This window comes from Haemorhous mexicanus, chromosome 1 (genome assembly GCF_027477595.1).
Source record: "Haemorhous mexicanus isolate bHaeMex1 chromosome 1, bHaeMex1.pri, whole genome shotgun sequence".
Classification (NCBI taxonomy): domain Eukaryota; kingdom Metazoa; phylum Chordata; class Aves; order Passeriformes; family Fringillidae; genus Haemorhous; species Haemorhous mexicanus.
In genome coordinates this window covers 141994424-142013802 of record NC_082341.1, presented here as the reverse complement: position 1 = coordinate 142013802, position 19379 = coordinate 141994424, and the positions used below count along the sequence as shown (strand labels likewise).

The 19379-nt window shown below is 34.1% G+C and overlaps 1 protein-coding gene across 3 annotated transcripts in view; it reads left to right on the top strand.

The window, feature by feature from the left end:
* Nucleotides 1-19379, top strand: part of CSMD3 (CUB and Sushi multiple domains 3) — a 583179-nt gene that overhangs the window by 318434 nt on the left and 245366 nt on the right. For all 3 annotated transcript variants that reach the window (XM_059857957.1, XM_059857877.1, XM_059857801.1), the window contains 3 exons: nucleotides 10740-10922; nucleotides 12091-12417; nucleotides 18960-19154. In XM_059857957.1, coding sequence (XP_059713940.1) covers nucleotides 10740-10922; nucleotides 12091-12417; nucleotides 18960-19154 — 705 coding nt within the window. The remainder of the gene's footprint in view (nucleotides 1-10739; nucleotides 10923-12090; nucleotides 12418-18959; nucleotides 19155-19379) is intronic.

The following is a 19379-nucleotide window of genomic DNA, read 5'->3' as shown; positions in this document are numbered from 1 at the left end:
TGACAGCCGGATTTAGATGAAATTTATATGCATCTCTGTGCTGGATAACCTTGGCTGACTGCAATATGTCCACAAAGCTGCTCCCACTCCCCCTCCTCAGCAGAACAAGGGAAGAAAAAAAGATGAAAAAAATCATGGGTTGAAATGAGAATGGAAGATAACTTACCAGTTATTGCCATAGACAAACAGACTTAAGTAAAAGAAGTTTAATTTGAGTAATTGCCAAATAAAAACAAGGTAGGATAGTGAAAAGTGAAAAAAAACCTAAAAAATTCCTCTACCTCCTCTTTTTTCCCAGACTCCACTCCTTTATTCCAACCTTTTCTAACTTTTCCTTCACCCGGGTAGTCAGGGTGGATCGGGAATGGGGAATGGGATTTGTGGCCAGCTCATAACACTTGGTCTTTGTCACTCCTTCCTCCTCATGGTCTTCCCCTGGTTCAGTGTGGAGTCCTTTGCATTGTCTGCAGTTCTTTTAGAGCTGCTCTAGCATGTGTCCTTTCCATGGGCTGTGATCCTTCAGGAATGCACTGCTCCACTAGCTGCAGATCCTTTCAGGGCTTATCCACTTGCTGCATTGTGGGGTCATCCACAGACTCCAGGAGAGACCTCCATGTGCTGCAGACAGCCAGCCTGCTTCCCTGTGACCTTCACCATGGGCTGCAGGGGAATGTCTGCTCTGATACCTGGAGTACCTCTTCTGCTTCCTTCTCTGACCTTCATGTTTGCAGGGCTGTTTCTCACATATTTTTATTGATCTTCTGTCACAGTTGCTTTGCAACATTTTTTTACCCTTTCTTAAATATATTATTACAAGGGCACCACCATTGTTGCTGGTGGGTTCAACTTTGACCAGAAGTAGGTAATTCTTGGAGCTAGCCTTGTCCAACACGGGAGCAGCTTGTTCTCACAGAGGTCATTTCTGCAGACTCCTGACTGTAGGGAGATAGAATGTAAGAAAATCAAGATAGTGTAGAAAGTAATCTTACCCCTAAGGAGTTGCAGCTGGGCCAGTTATCAAAGATTAGGAACAGACCTGACTTTAACAGGCCACAGCTGTAACCAATGAGCAGAAGAGTGCTATAAAAGAGTGGGTTGGCTGGTTGAGGAGGGAACTGGAGTCAGTTGGTGTCTTTGTGATGAAGAAGTTGTCAGTGCTCTGAGGAGCTGCCCATGAGAAACACCAAGAAGGTCTGAAACTTTTTTGATAGGACGCAACAGTATGTAACCCCTGCAATAAGATGGCAACACCAGAGTACCAAAACCTTGTAGTCTAAGCCCAGTATAAATGTATTAAATTTCTTTTGGAGCAAACCCTGCTTTGTGTTCATAGAGTTGATCTGGGAACTGCTTTTTTTTTTGGGTTTTTTTTGTTTGTTTGTTTGGTTGGTTTTTTTTGTGTGTGTGTGTATGTGTGTGTTTGCTTGCCAGAGAACAGTATTTGTTCTGTGTTTTGGGATTAGGGTTTTTTTGTGTGTTTGGTTTTAGTCTGTTGTAGTCTCCTTTTAGAAAGATGTAGTTGCCTAGTCTCAGAAGGGAATAACTGATTGAAGTAGGTAGAAGGATCATGGGACCAGAATCTTGGGAAAGAAAGTAAAACACATAAATAAGTCTTGGTAACCGTTTCTCTAGAGACTTTCGTTTTTGCTCTGTTCCATGACCTTCTGAAAAAGGCAAAAACAAGGTGGAACTATCAGTCTTACATCCTGACTAGGTGTTTAGTTCAGCAAAACTGAAACAGTTTAAATGACAATAAAGTTGCTACCAAATTAAAACCTTGGTAGCGATCTATAGTCACATGTATATTCAGAACATGGAACCGTTATGACAGGTATCAGAGGACAAACTTATTGATTGCCATTAAAGAAGAGTGGCAGAGCTGGTGCAGGTTGAACTGATGAGTAGATTTGAAAGGGTCAACAGATAATATACTAGCTGCAAATAGGTTCACTGTTGTCACACACCAACTCTGTATGTATCATAGATACATTCTTGTTATTAGCTACAACAGTCTTGGGTTTGGACTTCTATCTGCACACATTTACCATTAAAGGTGAAAAAGAAGAGCACTGTTTATAGCAAAAGGATCAAAATTTTCTGTACAATGCTGACTCCCATATCGCCAGAAAAATATTCCTTGAATTAGTTCATTTCCATTTATATGTTCTTTGAAGGCATACTGATAGTTAGAGGGGAAAGTATTTAGTCCAGTGAAACATTTTATTTTCCCACAGATTTTCTAAAGTGGGGTGAAAACCCTTAGTCAAATCACCAATGACACAAATGAGATTCCTATTACTCATATTGTTAAAGCAGGGTATTGCATGTTCTTATCATAACCTAGAACACTTTGTAAACATCAAGGAAACACATTCTCCACAGCTCAATCTCTTTAGGATGCTTAACAATATGCTTAACTTTTATTTAGTCTGTGGAAGAAAACCAGTCTTATTTTAAAATGAGAAAGGCCCCACCCCTTAAAAAAAGATGATTCAGACAAAGAAATTATAGAATTTGTGTAACTGCTAATAAGTGGATTTTAGTCTTATGCTACCTTGAAAATTATTTCAGACATTTCTGCATTTTTACCCATTCACATTGTTTTTTCCTTTTGGCATGTCAAGCAGTAACCACTGGTTGAAGGGATATTCCGTGTATTCGCATTGAAACTGTTCATGTAAAGGATTGCAGACTTAGAAAAAATTTCTTATTATTATTTTTTCCATTTATTCTTCCTTGAGAGTGCCTAGTATCTATCATTCCATAAGGAAAGCTAATAATGTAGTTGTCTGCTACTGAAAGTTACACTAAGGGAGAACTGCTGAAATTCGCCGACATTTTCTCTCTTTAACAAAACTACTTTGTTTTTGAGGTTTAACTATGTGATATAGCACACCAGAATGTCAAACTGCATTTTAAGTTTTAAATTTAAAAAGTTACCTGAAATGTTCTTCAAATTATTCAGTGATCTAACTTTGGTCCAGCTAAAATCATGTACATTGAGAAAAAAGTAAACCAGAATTAGTTAACTATGTCCTGATGTAGTTGCTCCAGATTGAAGTGGCTGCTCAGTGAAAGCAAATATAATATGCTTCCTTCTATCCCCTTGTCTAGGTTCTTGGTAGAGGGAGATAGCTGAAGAAGAAAGGTGTGATTGCTTCACAAACACTATAGCTTTAATTCAAAGGGGGTTGAACCGGCAGACAGGAGTGTAAAGATACATATACACACTGCAGTTTCAGAAGAGCACGTTGTCTCTCTTGACATGCATCTTCACATCAAAATTATACTGAAACAAAGCAAGTATTGCTTCAATATGACTGAAGGAGAAAGACCCTACTGACAGGGTTTGGAACAGTATAGTTAGGAAGGCAACAGAAATCTCTTGAGGCAGCATGGATGAAATACAAACATTGTTGCTAATTCTCACAACTTTAACTGAAATTCTTTAAGTGATAAAATACCAGCTGTTTTTGCAAGCAAATCTGGAATTAACAAGATACTGTGATTTAGCAGTATTTCAACAGAAATTTAGGAAATACCCCACTTTTTGTTCATTTTTATGTGAATGACAAGTCTCATGGTGTGATTAAATTGTTTGTGTGGATAGAGTTCTACATAACAGTTCATTTTCTAAACCTAAATTAAGAGAGTAGCTTATTTTATTGGAAGTGTGGTTATTGTTTAAAGCCCCACAGGGCTCATTCATTAGCCAGGCCATCTTCTTTCTTGCTGACTAGTAAATAACTCTAGATGTGAAAGACAGTCCTGAATAGGAAGAGAAGGAATATGTATATCCATGAAGTCTATAAGTACCTAAAATATATAACAGAATGTAGTTATGAAATATATTATGCTGATAGCAGAAAACTTCTGACAAATTATGGAATAAAAATCATATTGATATATCTGCTGTCCCTCTGAAAAATCTATTGTCATGAAGAATGTCTGTAACTTGTTTTCTTTATACTAGAAATGTTGAGTGTTTGTGATATACATAAAATATTACTTTTAATGGTGTCTGCCATTATTTTCGTACTTCATTCTCAGAGGATCTTCATCTGACTTTCCTATGAGTGTTGTTAGAAAAATTATCCTCATTTAATTTATTATCCCCATTTTTTTCTTTGTGAAATGTTTATATTCTGGCTCGTCAATTCATATGATCAGGAAATGAGAAGTACCCTGACAATTGGCACAATTCAGCAAGGGCAAAGAAAGTTATCACCACCTACACAGTAGGGAAAGAACAACTCTTTTTTTTATAGATTTCTTTTCTCCCCATAGAATTTGAGCAGAATAGAACTGACCCTGTACCCTTGAGTGGCTGTTCTGTATAACACATTATAGACTAAACTTCTCATGAATTCATACAGGGAAAAGACTGTATGTTTAAATCCTCCTCATCATCTCCTTTCCTCCCTTTGCATATCTGTTTCTTTTGTAGAGGGACCCAGGAGCACAGAGAAGGTGCTGGAACACTGTAATGGGTGTCTCACCTGGAGCAGTCAGACACAGATGGAGTTTTCTCATAATTTGGCTACAGTCATCATTCCATTCTGTTTGTATTTAAAAACAATGCAAGATTCGTTTCCTATCTTTACACTTGCCAATTGCTAAAAATATAGCCCCACTTACATATTAGACAAGATTCTCCTTTCCTATCTTTTAGGCAAACAAGGAAGAAAAGAAAAAAAAGAAAATAAATATAAAATAAGTATTAAACCTATTCTGGTCAGAACTGAGGGTAAGAAAATCACACTAGTACTCATGGGTAAAAATAGTGGTTAAGGTGAAAGAAATTTTTTTATATATCTGGATTTCCCAGGACATGGAATCTGTAGATAAAAATCTGATCATTACAAGGAATTAAGGGTACTGATAACCTTTAAAATACAACTGAAAATCACATGGCAGTAGCCATTTTTTTCTCTCACAAATGAACTTCCATTGTTTGTTTATAAAAATACTCACACTTTAAGAGGAATAGATAATACACATAACTATCTCTTTTATTTGAAGATAAATACAAATGTTATAATGTTTAGGAGAAGGACTGTCAGATTATTCAAATTTCTGTTTGTTTACAGATACCTAAACCTTATGACAAATAAATGTATCCAATTTCCAATCTATATACCATGTAAATTGGTAAGAATCGTCTAAACTGCTGAAATTGGTCCAAAACTGTTTGTCTGCTATGTATCTTTAAAATTGTTTTTTTGAGTATACTTACTATGAAGTTACATGATATAATTTAGATTATTTATTATCCTGGTTTACACTGAGAAATGTATATGTTCTTCATTCATAAGTTATTAGTTTTTATTTTCCCAATTTCTCCTTTTTCTGTGCTTTTTCTCCTTAATATTTAAGTTTGAATTTTCAGGATAAGATAGATGATGTGTTGGATTGATTCCAGTTGAATGCCAGGTGCCCACCAAAGTGGCTCTATCACTCCACTCCTCAGCAGGATGGAGGAGATTAAACATAAGAAAAGGTTTATGGGTCAAGATAGGGCCAGTCAACATGGGATGCAAAACAGTCTTGACTTGGGGAAATTAATTTTATTTGTTGCTAATCAAAATCAGAGTAGGATAACAAGAAAGAAAGAACTAAATGTTTAAACACTTTCTCCTTGCCCCCCCCGCCCCCAACACCCCCAGCTCCCTTTTTCTTGGCCTCAACTTTATTCCAGAATTCTCTTTCTTCTCCCTCTCAGTGGCACAGGAGGACAGGGATGGGGACTTGTCAGTTTATCACATGCTGTCTCTGCTGTCAGTTCCTCATCACAGGGAAGGACTCCTCACACCTTTCCTCTGTTCCAGCATGAGGTCCCTCCCATGATGGGGCAGAAACTTCTCCACAAATTCTCCAATGTGGGCTCTTCTCACAGTTCCTTTCAATGTGTTCCACCATGGGTCCCTTTAATGGGCACAGTCCTTCCACTATCAAAACCTTGGCACACAAACCAAAAGATGATTATACTACCACTAGTTCCTTGGCCTTTGCAAGCAAAATTACACAAATTGCCTCCCTTATTTGAGATATTCAAGAACTGTCTGGACACAATCCTGGGCAATGTGCCTGCTTGAGCAGGGAGGTTGGATCAGATGACCCACTGTGCTCCCTTCCACCCTTACCTATTCTGTGGTTCTGTGAAATATATGATGGTATATTTTTCTAAATTTTTGAATAAGAAAATCCTGCATTGGGAACATAAGCACAACAATTTCACAACATATATCAAGTTAGATATATGTATTCAGTAATGTGTGTATAAATTGTACATACCATGGTATTTCAAAGTAGGGTTACATAAATTTTTAACTCATTATCTTGCAAAATGTCATTGTGTCTATATATGTGGTGAATGCCTATAGCTTTTGCATAAAGAATTCAAATATCAAACAGCAAGCTTTATCTTTTTGAATTACATACTTGAACTGTCTTTTCACATACTTGTATTTAGTTCATCCAGTATTCTTTGTTTCATACTATGTAATGAATTCAAATGCTCTTTTACTAATGAATAAACAAGTCTAGTTGTGTGTCATATTTCCTTTGATACAGTCAGTAAAACAAATAATGAGCATTATTCTGAGATGTTGTTAAAGTAAAGAATGTTGGGTCTTGCTTGGTGTTTCTCTGAAGGACTACAGGTTTGGAATCTGGTGAAGTGATAACAAGTCTTCAGTATTGCACTTTTCCAGTGTGTGCCAGGGATCTCTTTTCTTTCAAAATTGTTTTCCTTATAGGAATCGCATTCTTATCATTTTTTCATTCTTGAGTTGCAGGAATAGAAAGATAGACAAGTTACCTCCCCAAACCCTAACTCCAGTGCATTTCTGTCAAAATGCATTTGTGTAGTAAGTGACCATTTCTTTTCCCCAAGGCCCCCTTTAGTCACCTCCAAAATGGGCTTGTCCTTCACACAAAGAGAAGGGTAAGAGAAAAATCCATTCCTATCTTAATATACTAGGGGCTATTGTAGCCTGAGGCTCTTCCTTCAGTACATCACTAGTTAGAAACCCATAAAATCTTTCAGTGAGATATACAAAAGTAGTGTAAGGATAATTTAAAATGAAAGGAACTGGTTATCTTAATTTTCTTTATATTATTCTTTTTCTTTTCCCCTAACCTCTGATATATTTTCTAGATATTTCTTGTTATAATACCTTGGCAATCATTAACTTAAATCATTGCTGTGAAACTGCTAACTGTATAGATTTTTTAAGGATAATTGCTTTTTTCAAACTTAGTATCCTAAATAGTTTCTATAGGAGTTTATATTTAAAAAAAAGATCTTTCTAACATCACCAGGAATCATCCTTCCTTTTATTGTTAATGTCCTTCTTTGTGAAATAATTTCTGAAAACAAAAATGGATTTTATTTTCTATCTCAAAAAACTTAAAACACAAAAGAATATGCATGACTCATTATTAACATATTTAACAAATTTTATTTATGGGTAGACATTATTTTCCATTTTTGTAAGGCTACAAAGGAAATAAGGACTATTTGCCAGAAATAATATTAGCATGAGGTGTTGTTTTTTTTTCCTTAGGCACAAATAGCAATACTTATCTTTAGTATCACAGTGGTAGTGATCACAGGAAAGCAAATATTCATCCTAGGCATCTCATTGTAGCTAACATGAAGTGCCAATCTCAAAAAGCAGAATGAATCATAAAAGAGAGCAAAACCCAATACATAACACTACAAAGTAACCAAAATAAAAAATAAAATATCAGAATGTGCTTAACCAACAAATTTACTTTTGACTTTTCAAGGTAGCTGATATATATAATAAACTTATTCAAGTACTTACACTAATATACTATTGAAATAGTGTTTCTAAACTAAACTATAGTCTATAACAATTTCTGCTGTGGATTGAACCTTTTTGTTTTTACATCTGCATTACATAAAAGAGAGCATTATAATTACTAATATTTTAGTCCAACAACTACACTAAGCAGTGGACTCTAACATGCAGTTTTATTGATAGGTGTTCAAGTTATATTCCAGAAGAGTAGCCCATATACTTTTTTTTATTCTCTTCACTATTTGGTGCCTCATACTGAAATTTCCAATTTTATAATTGTGTGGTATTTTATGTTTTAATTATGGCATTAATAATTAAGCTGTCTGAAAATGTACTGGTTTTCTGCTAATCGTAAAACAATAGTAAATTACTTCTGTTTATCATGAATAAATTATTTACAATGAGGGACTAGTATGAGTTTTTCAAGGAGAGGCTCTGTCAGGCCCTGAACCTCACTGCTTAGGAAGTTTTGAAATAAAATATGTAGGGCAGGGAAGCTGAAACACAAGTGATAGAACTAGCAGTAAAAATGTGGTTTTAATTTACTCCTTAGTGAATTAAAATAAATATGAATTCAAATAAAGATTAATACACTTTCTTAAAATCATGCTATTTAAAATGTGATTATCTGACAAAAGCCCAGGAAGAAGCTTGGTTTTTTCCTCTCTGTTTTAAAGAAAGTTTCTTGACATTCTCTAAAGAAATCTAAGTATTTTCACTTCAGTTTAAAAAAAAAAATGAACAAAAGCCAAACAACTAAACAACAACAAAAATCCAAACAAAACAGAAAATCAAATTCAATCATTTCTGCTCCTGTGGAAAACTAAGTAATGACAGAAATAGTCTATTTCAAATTCAGAGATGAACTGATGCTAATACAAAATTTAGAAAGTGTATGAAAGTGTTGCAAGTAATGCATCCAGGAAAGTTTTAAAAGTAATGAAGGAAATATTTGTTATAAATTTAAATTATTACAAATGGGGTTTAGGGATGGTTTAATTATTTAAATCCATTATTCATACAACATTTTGTTCAACTTGATTTTGTTTATGAAAGGAAATTCAGCATAAGGCTGTGGTTGGAATCACTCAAATACAGCAATCACATAGAAATTTTTTCCCAACTAGCTCCTGTAAATTTTTTTATTCTGCCTAGTAATTTTTTGAATGCAGAACAGTTCCTTTAAGTCCTAAAAGGGATAGTTTTTGTCAGCTACGTATCTTTTCAAATTTGAGAAAAAAAAGAAATCTCTTGCCCCACTACATCAGTCCCAAAAGAGAGTAAATTGAAGTGGGTATAAATACATTTACTGCCTAGTATATAGTGTTTGAGAAAATTACAGTAAGTTACATGCTGTAGTCACTTGCTAGAGAACTAGTTTATAAAATACATTTGTGTATAGAATGCATTTGTTTTCCCAAATGAAATATGAAATTACTTAGACACTTAGGATAGGATACTGTCCTATACTTAGGATAGTATTCATCTACCAGGACAGCCTAGGAAAACTTTATATTTCCTTGGCAGTTAAAAACTGAGCAATTCTGTAGGCCTGACATTAACAATCCCATGAAAATTGAAGACAGGAGAGTGAGTTTGTGTGTTCTTTGGGATAGCTTATGTTGTTTCTTCAGGAAAGCTGTAACTTATATGTTTTTTTTGTTTGTGATCGCAGGATAAATTGAACCTTTTTTTTTTTTTTTTGCTTTTTTTTTTTTTGCTTTTTTTTTTTTTGCTTTTATACTAATGAATTATATCAATCCTTTCCTAGAACTGTTTGGAAAAATACAAATAAACCAAAAAGATGTGTTCATGGGTTTTGTGCTTTTTATTAGATGGTTTTCTTTTGTTCTTTTTGAGTTTTCTTTATCCAACAGAATAATAAAGCCTTTCAAAACTCTTTGGAGTATCTTTTTAGATAATCTTCAACTCTTTTTCAGGTACTTGTTAAAATGGAATGTTCTTTTTTTGCTTTGTGTCACATTTTAGTTGTATTTAGAACCTTAATATAGGAAAGATTTGAGAAATCAAGTGTATGCTGCTGAAAATATTACCCTAGAAAAAATTGTTTGAGTTAAAATCAAAACACTTAATATTCTGTTTTTACCTTGTACTCATACTATCATATATGGAAATGTGAGTAAAAGAGAAAAGACCTTTACAGAGAAAATCTCAAACTATCGTACAGGGATGTTTGTTGCTGTCATTACATGTAAATTTTTAGAAGATTCTTCCATGCCTGTAACCTCTGAAAGTTCAAAATAGGATGCAGCTTGAGAGAATATCGTAGCTCTAATATTTTTTTAATTAGTAATTGTTCAGATTCCTTGCTGGTAAGACTACTGAGGTAAAATGGTATTTGACTATAGAGAAATTTTGCATATGTTTACATAATGTTTGTGTATATAAATTTGTATATTTATTTATGTCTAGCCTCCTTTTTTGCTGTGGGAAATTCTTTTCATGCCACCACTTCCTTATATGCCCTGTCATTGGTACCTCATTAGTCTCTGTCTCTACTTTTAAGAATTCATGTTCTACTAGCAGTATTTTACTTGACGATATTATGGTATAAAATTTTGAAATAAAATACAGCAGAAATACTTTTCCTCATATCCTTTAATTTTCAAGTATTTTATAAATACAAAGAGTTTTGATTTTTCTAATCCCTTGTAGTGTAGCCAACAACTAAGCCAAACACAACTACTCACTCATTCCCCCTGGTGGGATTCCTTATGCAGAATTTCCTCCCTAAGAACCTGGGGTATAGAATCAGACTCAGTGGTGCATTTTGATAACTGTTCTTATGTAGATCATTTTAATTTGCTTAGAATTTTCTACATGTCAGCATATACATGCAGTGAGTTTGTTTTATTCTTCTATGAACAAATTCCTTATTTATTTCAACAGAAATTGAAAAAGAAAGCTGTGGGGATCCTGGAACACCACTGTATGGTATTAGAGAAGGGGACGGATTTTCTAATCGTGATGTTTTAAGGTTTGAGTGTCAGTTTGGATTTGAATTAATTGGAGAGAAATCTATCATTTGCCAAGAAAACAACCAGTGGTCTGCAAACATACCAATCTGTATTTGTATGTACCACATATTTTCTTATTATTATTTCTAAGGCATTGTGATAAGCTTTACTTATGGATAATAATTATGGGTAATTATTTGTGTGATTGATTTCAGAGTTAGTAAAATGCTATTAATTCTCCTGACAGGATGAATTTACTTTTTCTTAGCAGGTTTGCCTAATGTACATGCTCAAGGGGCAGGTTCTAAAACTGCTAAAATATTTTTTTTCTCTTATACCAAGTCTTAAAGCAATTCTCTTTAAGTGCTTTGATTTAGTGGTTTATTATTGGCTTTTTTTTTGGTAGGGTTTTGTTGATTTTATGATGTAAATTATGAATGATACATGATATTATGTTTGATAGCCAGTCTTAAATATTAATGTATTTCCTCAGATTAGAAGTCACAGAATTGAAATCAAGAGTTTAAATTATTTACATTTCCCCTGTGTAATTTATATAAATACCTAGTAGCATTTAAATTATCAGAAATATTTATATTTCCAGTAGCATTCTATAGCATAAGTAAAACATTTGCATCATATAGCATAAGTTTTATTATATAGCACAGGTTTATACAATGCTGTGATACTTATATGTGACAGCACCTTTCTTAACTTTTCCATTAAATAGTATGGATCGAATATATTCAGAGTACAATCACTTGCTTTCATCTCTGCAACTCAATTTAATATGGCTCAAAGAATTTATTGAATATAATATGTTATCCTGATAACAACAAAACATCTCATCTCTTTGAGGCTTCTTAATTTCTTGTGCCTCTGTGTGAACAACAAATGATAAGGGCACTATTGACTTTCTGCCCCTTTAATGTGCTCAGTGGGAGGTCTGCTCATCTAAGCAGTTCCCTACAAGAGAAAATAAGTGGTGCCAAGTGATTGTTATCAAGGGCAAATTGTAAGGACTGCCATGGATTTCCAATGCAACAAATATGTTCTGTATTTCTTGTGGGCTCTGCTTGAGAAGTAGTTTTATTGAGGAGAAGGAAATATGAATATTGAAAACATAACCTTCTTTCCAGATTCACATATTACCACAAATAATAGATTATTCAGTTGAGGTACTCAGTGAGTTTTAAGACTTCTTGCAAAAAACTTAGCACTAAACCAGTCCTTATTGAAGTGTTTTAGTCTGTTGTCTAATTTATCTCTCCCTTTTTTGGCAGTTCCTTGTCTTTCCAATTTCACTGCACCGATGGGAACAGTTCTTTCACCTGATTATCCAGAGGGATATGGGAATAATTTAAACTGTATCTGGACAATAATTTCAGACCCTGGGAGTCGAATTCATCTCTCCTTTAATGACTTTGACTTGGAATCTCAGTTTGACTTCCTTGCAGTTAAAGATGGTGATTCTGTAGATTCCCCCATAATTGGAACATTTACTGGTGCTGAAGTTCCTTCCCACCTTACCAGTAATGGTCATATTTTGCGTCTGGAATTTCAAGCTGACCATTCAATGTCGGGACGTGGATTTAACATCACTTATAACAGTGAGTAATTGTAGTTTTTTGTATGTGTGGTTTTGTTTTCAACATACAGTCTAGGAGAAAGGCTTAAGTATTTAAAAATGGTGCTGTGGTAATGCAGCTTTAGGTAAATCCTGTATACCTAAAAATTCCTTATATATGTGTTTGGATTATTGCTCAAATACTGTACTAGGGCTGAAAACACATATATTGTTCTCATTTATGGCTTCAGAGATGATTGTGATAGAAATGTTTGGCAGACTGACAAATCAGGCCAGTTCCAAATTGTATAATAGGACTTTACTAAATTTGCTGACAACACAATGCTGCATAATATTAATCACCACAAATGCCTTTACAAAACTGTTCTTGAAAACTCAAATGCTCAGCTGTGAGCATATGTAATGTCTAGGAGCTGATGGCTGCAATCTTTGCTAGCTCCTAGTCATGGCAGTTCAGTGAGCAGCCATAGGAGCTCTTTGATCAGTCAAACCATAATTGACTTGTATTTTTTTTTTTGCTGTTTTACCTTCCTTAATTACTGACCACATAATAATAATTGAAGGTAATATCAAATATCCTCTCCAGTACTTAATACCATTAGCATTTATTCACCTTTTTACTGCCAAAACTGTTCAATTTCTTCTGAAATGCATATGAAGAGCTGCCTACATTGCATTGGTACCAAGTTATTTGGTATTTATTCCACACTATATTCCAGACAGGATATATTCCCAGCTAGTGTAGACATTGTGATGCAAGGATGCAAGACCATAGCATGAAAAATTGCAAGATACGCTGTGAAACTTTCCTGGGAGCTCATGCAAAATTAAATTTTGCCACTCCCTCAGTATCCTGAAGTATTAGACTTGCTTCTATGGGTAGAGTATGATAGGAATAAGGGAACATCTAGTGGGGGGTTCATCAGTACCCTTCAACCAGAGTTTCTCCTCCTCATCGATCCCCCCCACATCTGGAAATTTGGATTTTTCTTTTTCTTTCTTTCTGATGGTAGGGATGGCAGAGTTTTCAATGCCAACAGACAGAAAAAAATAAGGAAAGTACAATATATATTTTGATATTTCCAAAATGTGATGTCATGTGTAATTTGTCCCATTCCTGTCTTTCTCCCTCACATCTGAGAGTATATATAATTCCAGAGGCTTGCTTGAGATTTAAGAGAATATACAACAGAATGATTTGAAGGAGAGTACATCTCTCCCTCCCTGTGCTACCTGCTACACTGTATGAAAAAAACCCAATTTTGTTGTTTAGGTTTTTTTTTACTCTTAAAAAACCTAAACTAACCCTTAAATCAAAAAGGAAACGAGAGATTAAGAGAAATTGGTAAGTGAAAGACCCAGACTTCACATTTTTCTCAAACAAATGTTAACAGTTAATATTATTTTCATAAAATTTCAAGGACTGAATTCCCCTTTGGCTGCTTACTTTTCTTACATCATCTTTCACCTCTCCATGTTTATTTTTTATCTTTATATTTTTGTTTCAGTTTAGGTTTTCAGTCTTTCAGAGAAGAATTTATTAAGATCTACATTGAACATTGCTGTCTGAATAGGCTAGAGATAAACTGACATTGGGTTATTCTGTAAACATTATTTTTCTGATATTGTCTTATATTTCTGCTCTCAGCTTTCTGATTCATCCTCAGATAATTTGTCACAAATGTAGCATGTAAGCATGAAGAACATGTGGTATCTTCTTACTGTTTTTTTCTAGGTTCCAGTCATCATTCCAAGCTAACCTTTGACTGGTAGCTACATATTTCAGTTCTGTACTAAATATTGGAAAGTCAGGGGTTATTCAGAGCTACCAAAACATGAAATCAAGCATAGGGAAAATGAGATATTGAATCCATGTTTCTTTACAGAAGTTTTAACATTTGCTCTTTATTTTCTTTTGTCTCATGCCCTTTTAACATTTATAACAGTTCTCTTTACTTTAAAGTTTCATTGTGGTGTGCTCAATGCTGTCAAGCCTAAGTCTAGTGATGAGAAAACCAAAATCAGCTATTGGAGGATATAAGGCAGTCTTCTAGGATAAAAATTAGGGCTGTGTATAAGTGGATTTTCTCAAGTTATCCTATTTTGCACAACTAGAATTAAATATAGGTCAGTTAAGTAGAATTTATGGTGAAAATGAAAAATGGAGAAGATTAGCATGGAATGCCCCTTATATTTAAGTCATATTGTGAACTACATAGAAATATACTTATCAGATAAATTCTGCTCCTTTATAAAATTTGCAGACTTCTTTGGGCATGTAGTAGTTTTATCATGGTTTTTAAATTATGCACCAATAGTATCAATTGATACAACTTAAACAACTTTAAGTTTAAAAGGAAGCAACAATCCAATATCAACCTTTACCTATTGTATAATGAAACCAATTAACTCTGAAAATAATTTAAAGCAGTTTACACATTTGAACAGTTTATTGCATTTATATTTTTATTTCTTTTTATGGGTGTGTTTGTGCATGTGTTTGTTAAACTCTGTAGCTAAAATCTACTTACAAAAGCAGCAATATCTCCAAATATTGTCTACTATTTCTTCAGTAATGACAGCTTCAGTCTGATAAATTACAGAAGTAATCTTTCTGTATTAAATAAAGACCAAAAGAGATGATAAAAAAAGGAGTGAATAGAATTTCACTGTCTTAGCATTTGTAAACCCAAAGTTAATTAAAAATATCTGTTTTCTACTAACACTCCAATTGATGTATTCCAAAGCTATCAGTCTCTTTTTGACCCTTTCAAGAATAGAAACAGTGTATCACAGAAAGAGTATGTCTTGATCAATCTTTTCTAATAAGAATGTAGGCTAGTAATGTAAATAACTTCATTGATGTTTTTGAGGTGTAGAATGGAGAAGAATAAAACTGAGTTACTATTACATAATCTGATTATTTAATGGTATCTCTCAGAAAATATTTCAATGCCATATTTATTTTTATTACAGAAACATATGTGGTCTCAGATAATTACTCTCCTTCCAGTAAAATTGAACATAAATCTAACTTGTTGGAATTAAGAAAAATATTAGATTTCAAGTATGTCATCTTTGAGTTATTGCACTAAGTCTAACAAAGATTTCCTATTTAGTTAAATTTTGGGACTATATAATAGAAATATGTGACTTGAAAATTGATGATACAGAGAATGTTCCAACAAGCAAAGGAATAGGAACTGAAAGACTGTGATTTTCTGCTTGGAAAAGGAGGCAGAAGAATGTTTCTAGGTGCAGCAGAACACAGGGACATAGCAACCTAAAACTGCATTGGTTTAAGTTGCTATGGAAATGCATACTTACACGTGATTCCTTGTTTCCCCTTTATATCCCAAACCCAAGAGCTGTTAATGATATTTCTGGTGCCTGTGAAGATATTTATAAAGTGAGTCATCCCCTAATCCTGCCTGTAGTAAGCTATATGCATTGAACTACTCAGTTCAAGGAAAGTATGAGCCTTTTATCGTATTTGTGACTCCTTTATGAATGCTTCCCACTTCATATAATTATGTTTGTTTAATTATGGAGAACACAGCTAGACATAGTATTGAATATAGTCACATAAATTACAAGAAATATGTATATATAGCCTCTTTGCTTCAGTGTAGACTTCCTAGCTTAGGTTAGAACAGATGAAATGAACACTTTAAATGCAGTATGACAACTGAATCCATGTGGCAGAGAATGCATATTTACTTCCCATGACAAAGGAGTTGATGCAGAGGAAACTCAAAAGTTGCTAGGTCCTTCATGGGCAGGCGTTCCACAAACCAGACTCGTGCTAACCTTCCCTTGGGCTGAGGTGGATGAGTATTTTGAGGTGGAAAGCTTCTTCCAGATTGCCTGATTTATGCTTGCTGTGGACTTCTTTGAGCTGTTCCTCATTGATTGGGGTATAGTGCTGGGCAATTATCTTTGAATAAACTTGAATGACCTGCTGTTTCCTATTATGTAGATATTTTTGTTACTGTTTTTTATTACAGCCGTTTAATTGTGCTAGCAAAAGCCTTATGAATTACATAGCAGCCTGACAAAGGTCAAACTATGGGCCTCTGATATTAGCCTCATTACTGCAGTCATTTGTGATCAGTGAACCAAAACATGGACAATCCCAGATGATGTGTTTATATACAAAAACTGATTTGGTGTGGTTTATTGCTGTGTTAGAGTATGTTCATCACACCATATTTTTCCTGCCAGTTGCTCCTGTTAAGACTTTTTCAGTCTCAGTACTTCTCAAGCCAGAACTCTTCAGAGTGTAGTGTACTAGAAAGAAGTAGGAGCTTACATGTGATGGTACTGAATAAGCTGCCACTTGCTTACAAAGCTTTAAATAGTCTTTCACAATTGTTTTTAGTATGAAATACATTGTTATTATTTTATATTCCCTTAGCTTATGTTTTTTTCTCTGATATTTTCTTCTGAAAGTACTGTTTTTACTTCAAAGCTATTGCTATACTTGCCAGCTAAAACTCTTGGTAGGGCAATCCTCCAAAACAATTAACTGTGCCAGTGGACCACTCCTTTCTAGTCTAATTTGAAAGAACCTTTCAAAGCTGGCTTTAGATGAGATGAGCTCTGGTGAGCTAGATACCTGCCTTCCTATCTTATGAGATCTCTGCAGTTCCTTCCCTCTGTGTTTTTTGTTTTGGTTTTTTGCTTGTTTATTTTTAATGCAAAATGCATAGTTTATTATACTTCTGAGTTAATAGCAGAATATCGCTGTTGCCCTGATCTGTGATTATATTTCCTGACATTTTTCCAGATATTGCCTTATATACCTGTACAGTCTTGACAGTTGATGAAGATAAATGCCTGGGAAACTGCATCTCCTCTTTACATGTAATAGTTCATAAGGAAGTTTTCTGTGGTTTCTTGATTTGTTGATAATAAGTAAAATATTAATTAATCATATACCCATGTGTTCTTTTTCTTTTCAGCCTAAGGCTAGTATTTAATATTACAACTCCACCATGAAGCTTTTTAGAAGTATCAACAGATGGAATTTGGCTCACTGAATAATATAATTGTAGCCAGGTTAAGCTATGAGTGACTACTGCTGGTGGGATAGATTGTCTTTCACTATCTTGGCTCCCAAAGTCATTCTATGCAGTAAAATTGATCACATAGGAGCAGCAGTGGCAGCATTTCCTGAGCTGAAATACAGAGCAATTAATTGATTTTTCAACCTTAATAAACTGGTGTCACACACAAGCAATCTAAACCTGGAGTCAACATTTATCTACATTTATAGATAACAATATTGAAAATCTATCTCTGGGTTGTCTGAAAGTAGTAAGAAAAACAGACAATCAATGCTTTCCCTAAAAGTGATGACTGTGAGCAAAGAATTGGAAAAGTTTTTGTAACTCCTCTGAAAAAGTATGAGATTGCATCACTTTTAATGCAATCTTTAAATGGTAGACAATTATTCAATGAAAGCACTAGTTTCATTCCCAATATATATGGCATTTTCTAAGTCAAAATGTTGATAAATAAATGCATTCTCTTGTCCAATATTATGATTTAAAATACCTCTGTAATGGAACATCTGAGAAATCTTTCTAGTAACTTAATGAAATAAGACTTTAAAAAAATTCATTAGGGGATTTGTATATGTTTTGTCCAGCAGACACATTAGTTAAACTGCAGGGGAAAAAAGTGAAAATCATCTTTTTATGGACTTAGTAGTTTCTGATGTCTACATATGTAAACTTGTTTAGGAAGATACAATTTGCAGTCATCATACGTAAGGAAGGTGGATATTTGTTCTCACTGAAAAATCAACATTTTAAAAGATATAAGATGTATGTACAGTATTCATCAATAAAACAACAAAATACAATAACTACTACATATCATTTAATGATAATGCTATAAATATGACTTTGCTAATTTCTTTTAGGAAGATGGTCCTTCTTCTCCAAAAGTAAGGTATATTCTGCAGTAAAAGACATGAACAGTCTTTGTCATAGTATCTGCATGTATATAGGGAAATTAGTTTTTTTCAATTTGTCCATACCTAAACTTGAAATGTTCCAAGTTTCAAGTTTTCTTTCTTTGGCCAGCATAACCCTTTTTTTTTCGCTGTTCATCAGCTCTAAATACAGGAAAAAAAATTAGCTATGGAAGGTCAGTATGTCTCAAATGGTGTGATGGTGAATTACATGTTCAAAAGATGGGTACAGTTTTTCTATCATACATAAATGCTTCTTCGACCCTTCTGAAGGAACATTCTGTCTCATTTTAACATTAAATAGGATGAGTTTTGTTGAAAAAGGAGAATTTAGCCATCACTGAAATCTGCCTGCAACAAGCTGTCCAAGCTGAGATCCATGCTGGTATAACTTCATATTTTAAGCAATTATTTATACTGTTTTGCATCTTCTGCTGTTGAGCAAATTCTTGTTTCTTATTATTCTCTTCAGTTTCCTAATATAAATTGTTTGTTCTTACTAGCAAACAAAACCTTAAAAATGTCATCTTCCTTGCAAGAGTTCTATGTCCTCTACCATTTTTTTTATTTTTTCTCTTAAAAAGCATTTGGACATAATGAGTGCCCAGATCCTGGAGTGCCAATCAATGCTCGACGTTTTGGTGATAACTTTCAGCTGGGGAGCTCAATTTCAGTTATATGTGAAGAAGGATTTATTAAAACACAAGGAACTGAAACAATTACTTGTATGCTAGTGGATGGAAAAGTAATGTGGAGTGGACCAATTCCTAAGTGTGGAGGTATGTATAATATTTCTTTCTAAATCAGGAGAACTTGATGTAATGCATTTCAAATTGCCACCAAATGAAGTTGAGATTTTTGCAAATGAATAGCACAAAGCTTCTCTATTGCTGATACATTAGAATGAAGATGTTGAACTCTTCTGGGACTTTGGCTATGTTATTTAAAACTGTTTTAAGATGTTTTAGCTCTCTCTTGCAGTACTTGTGTTTCTTCTATCCACA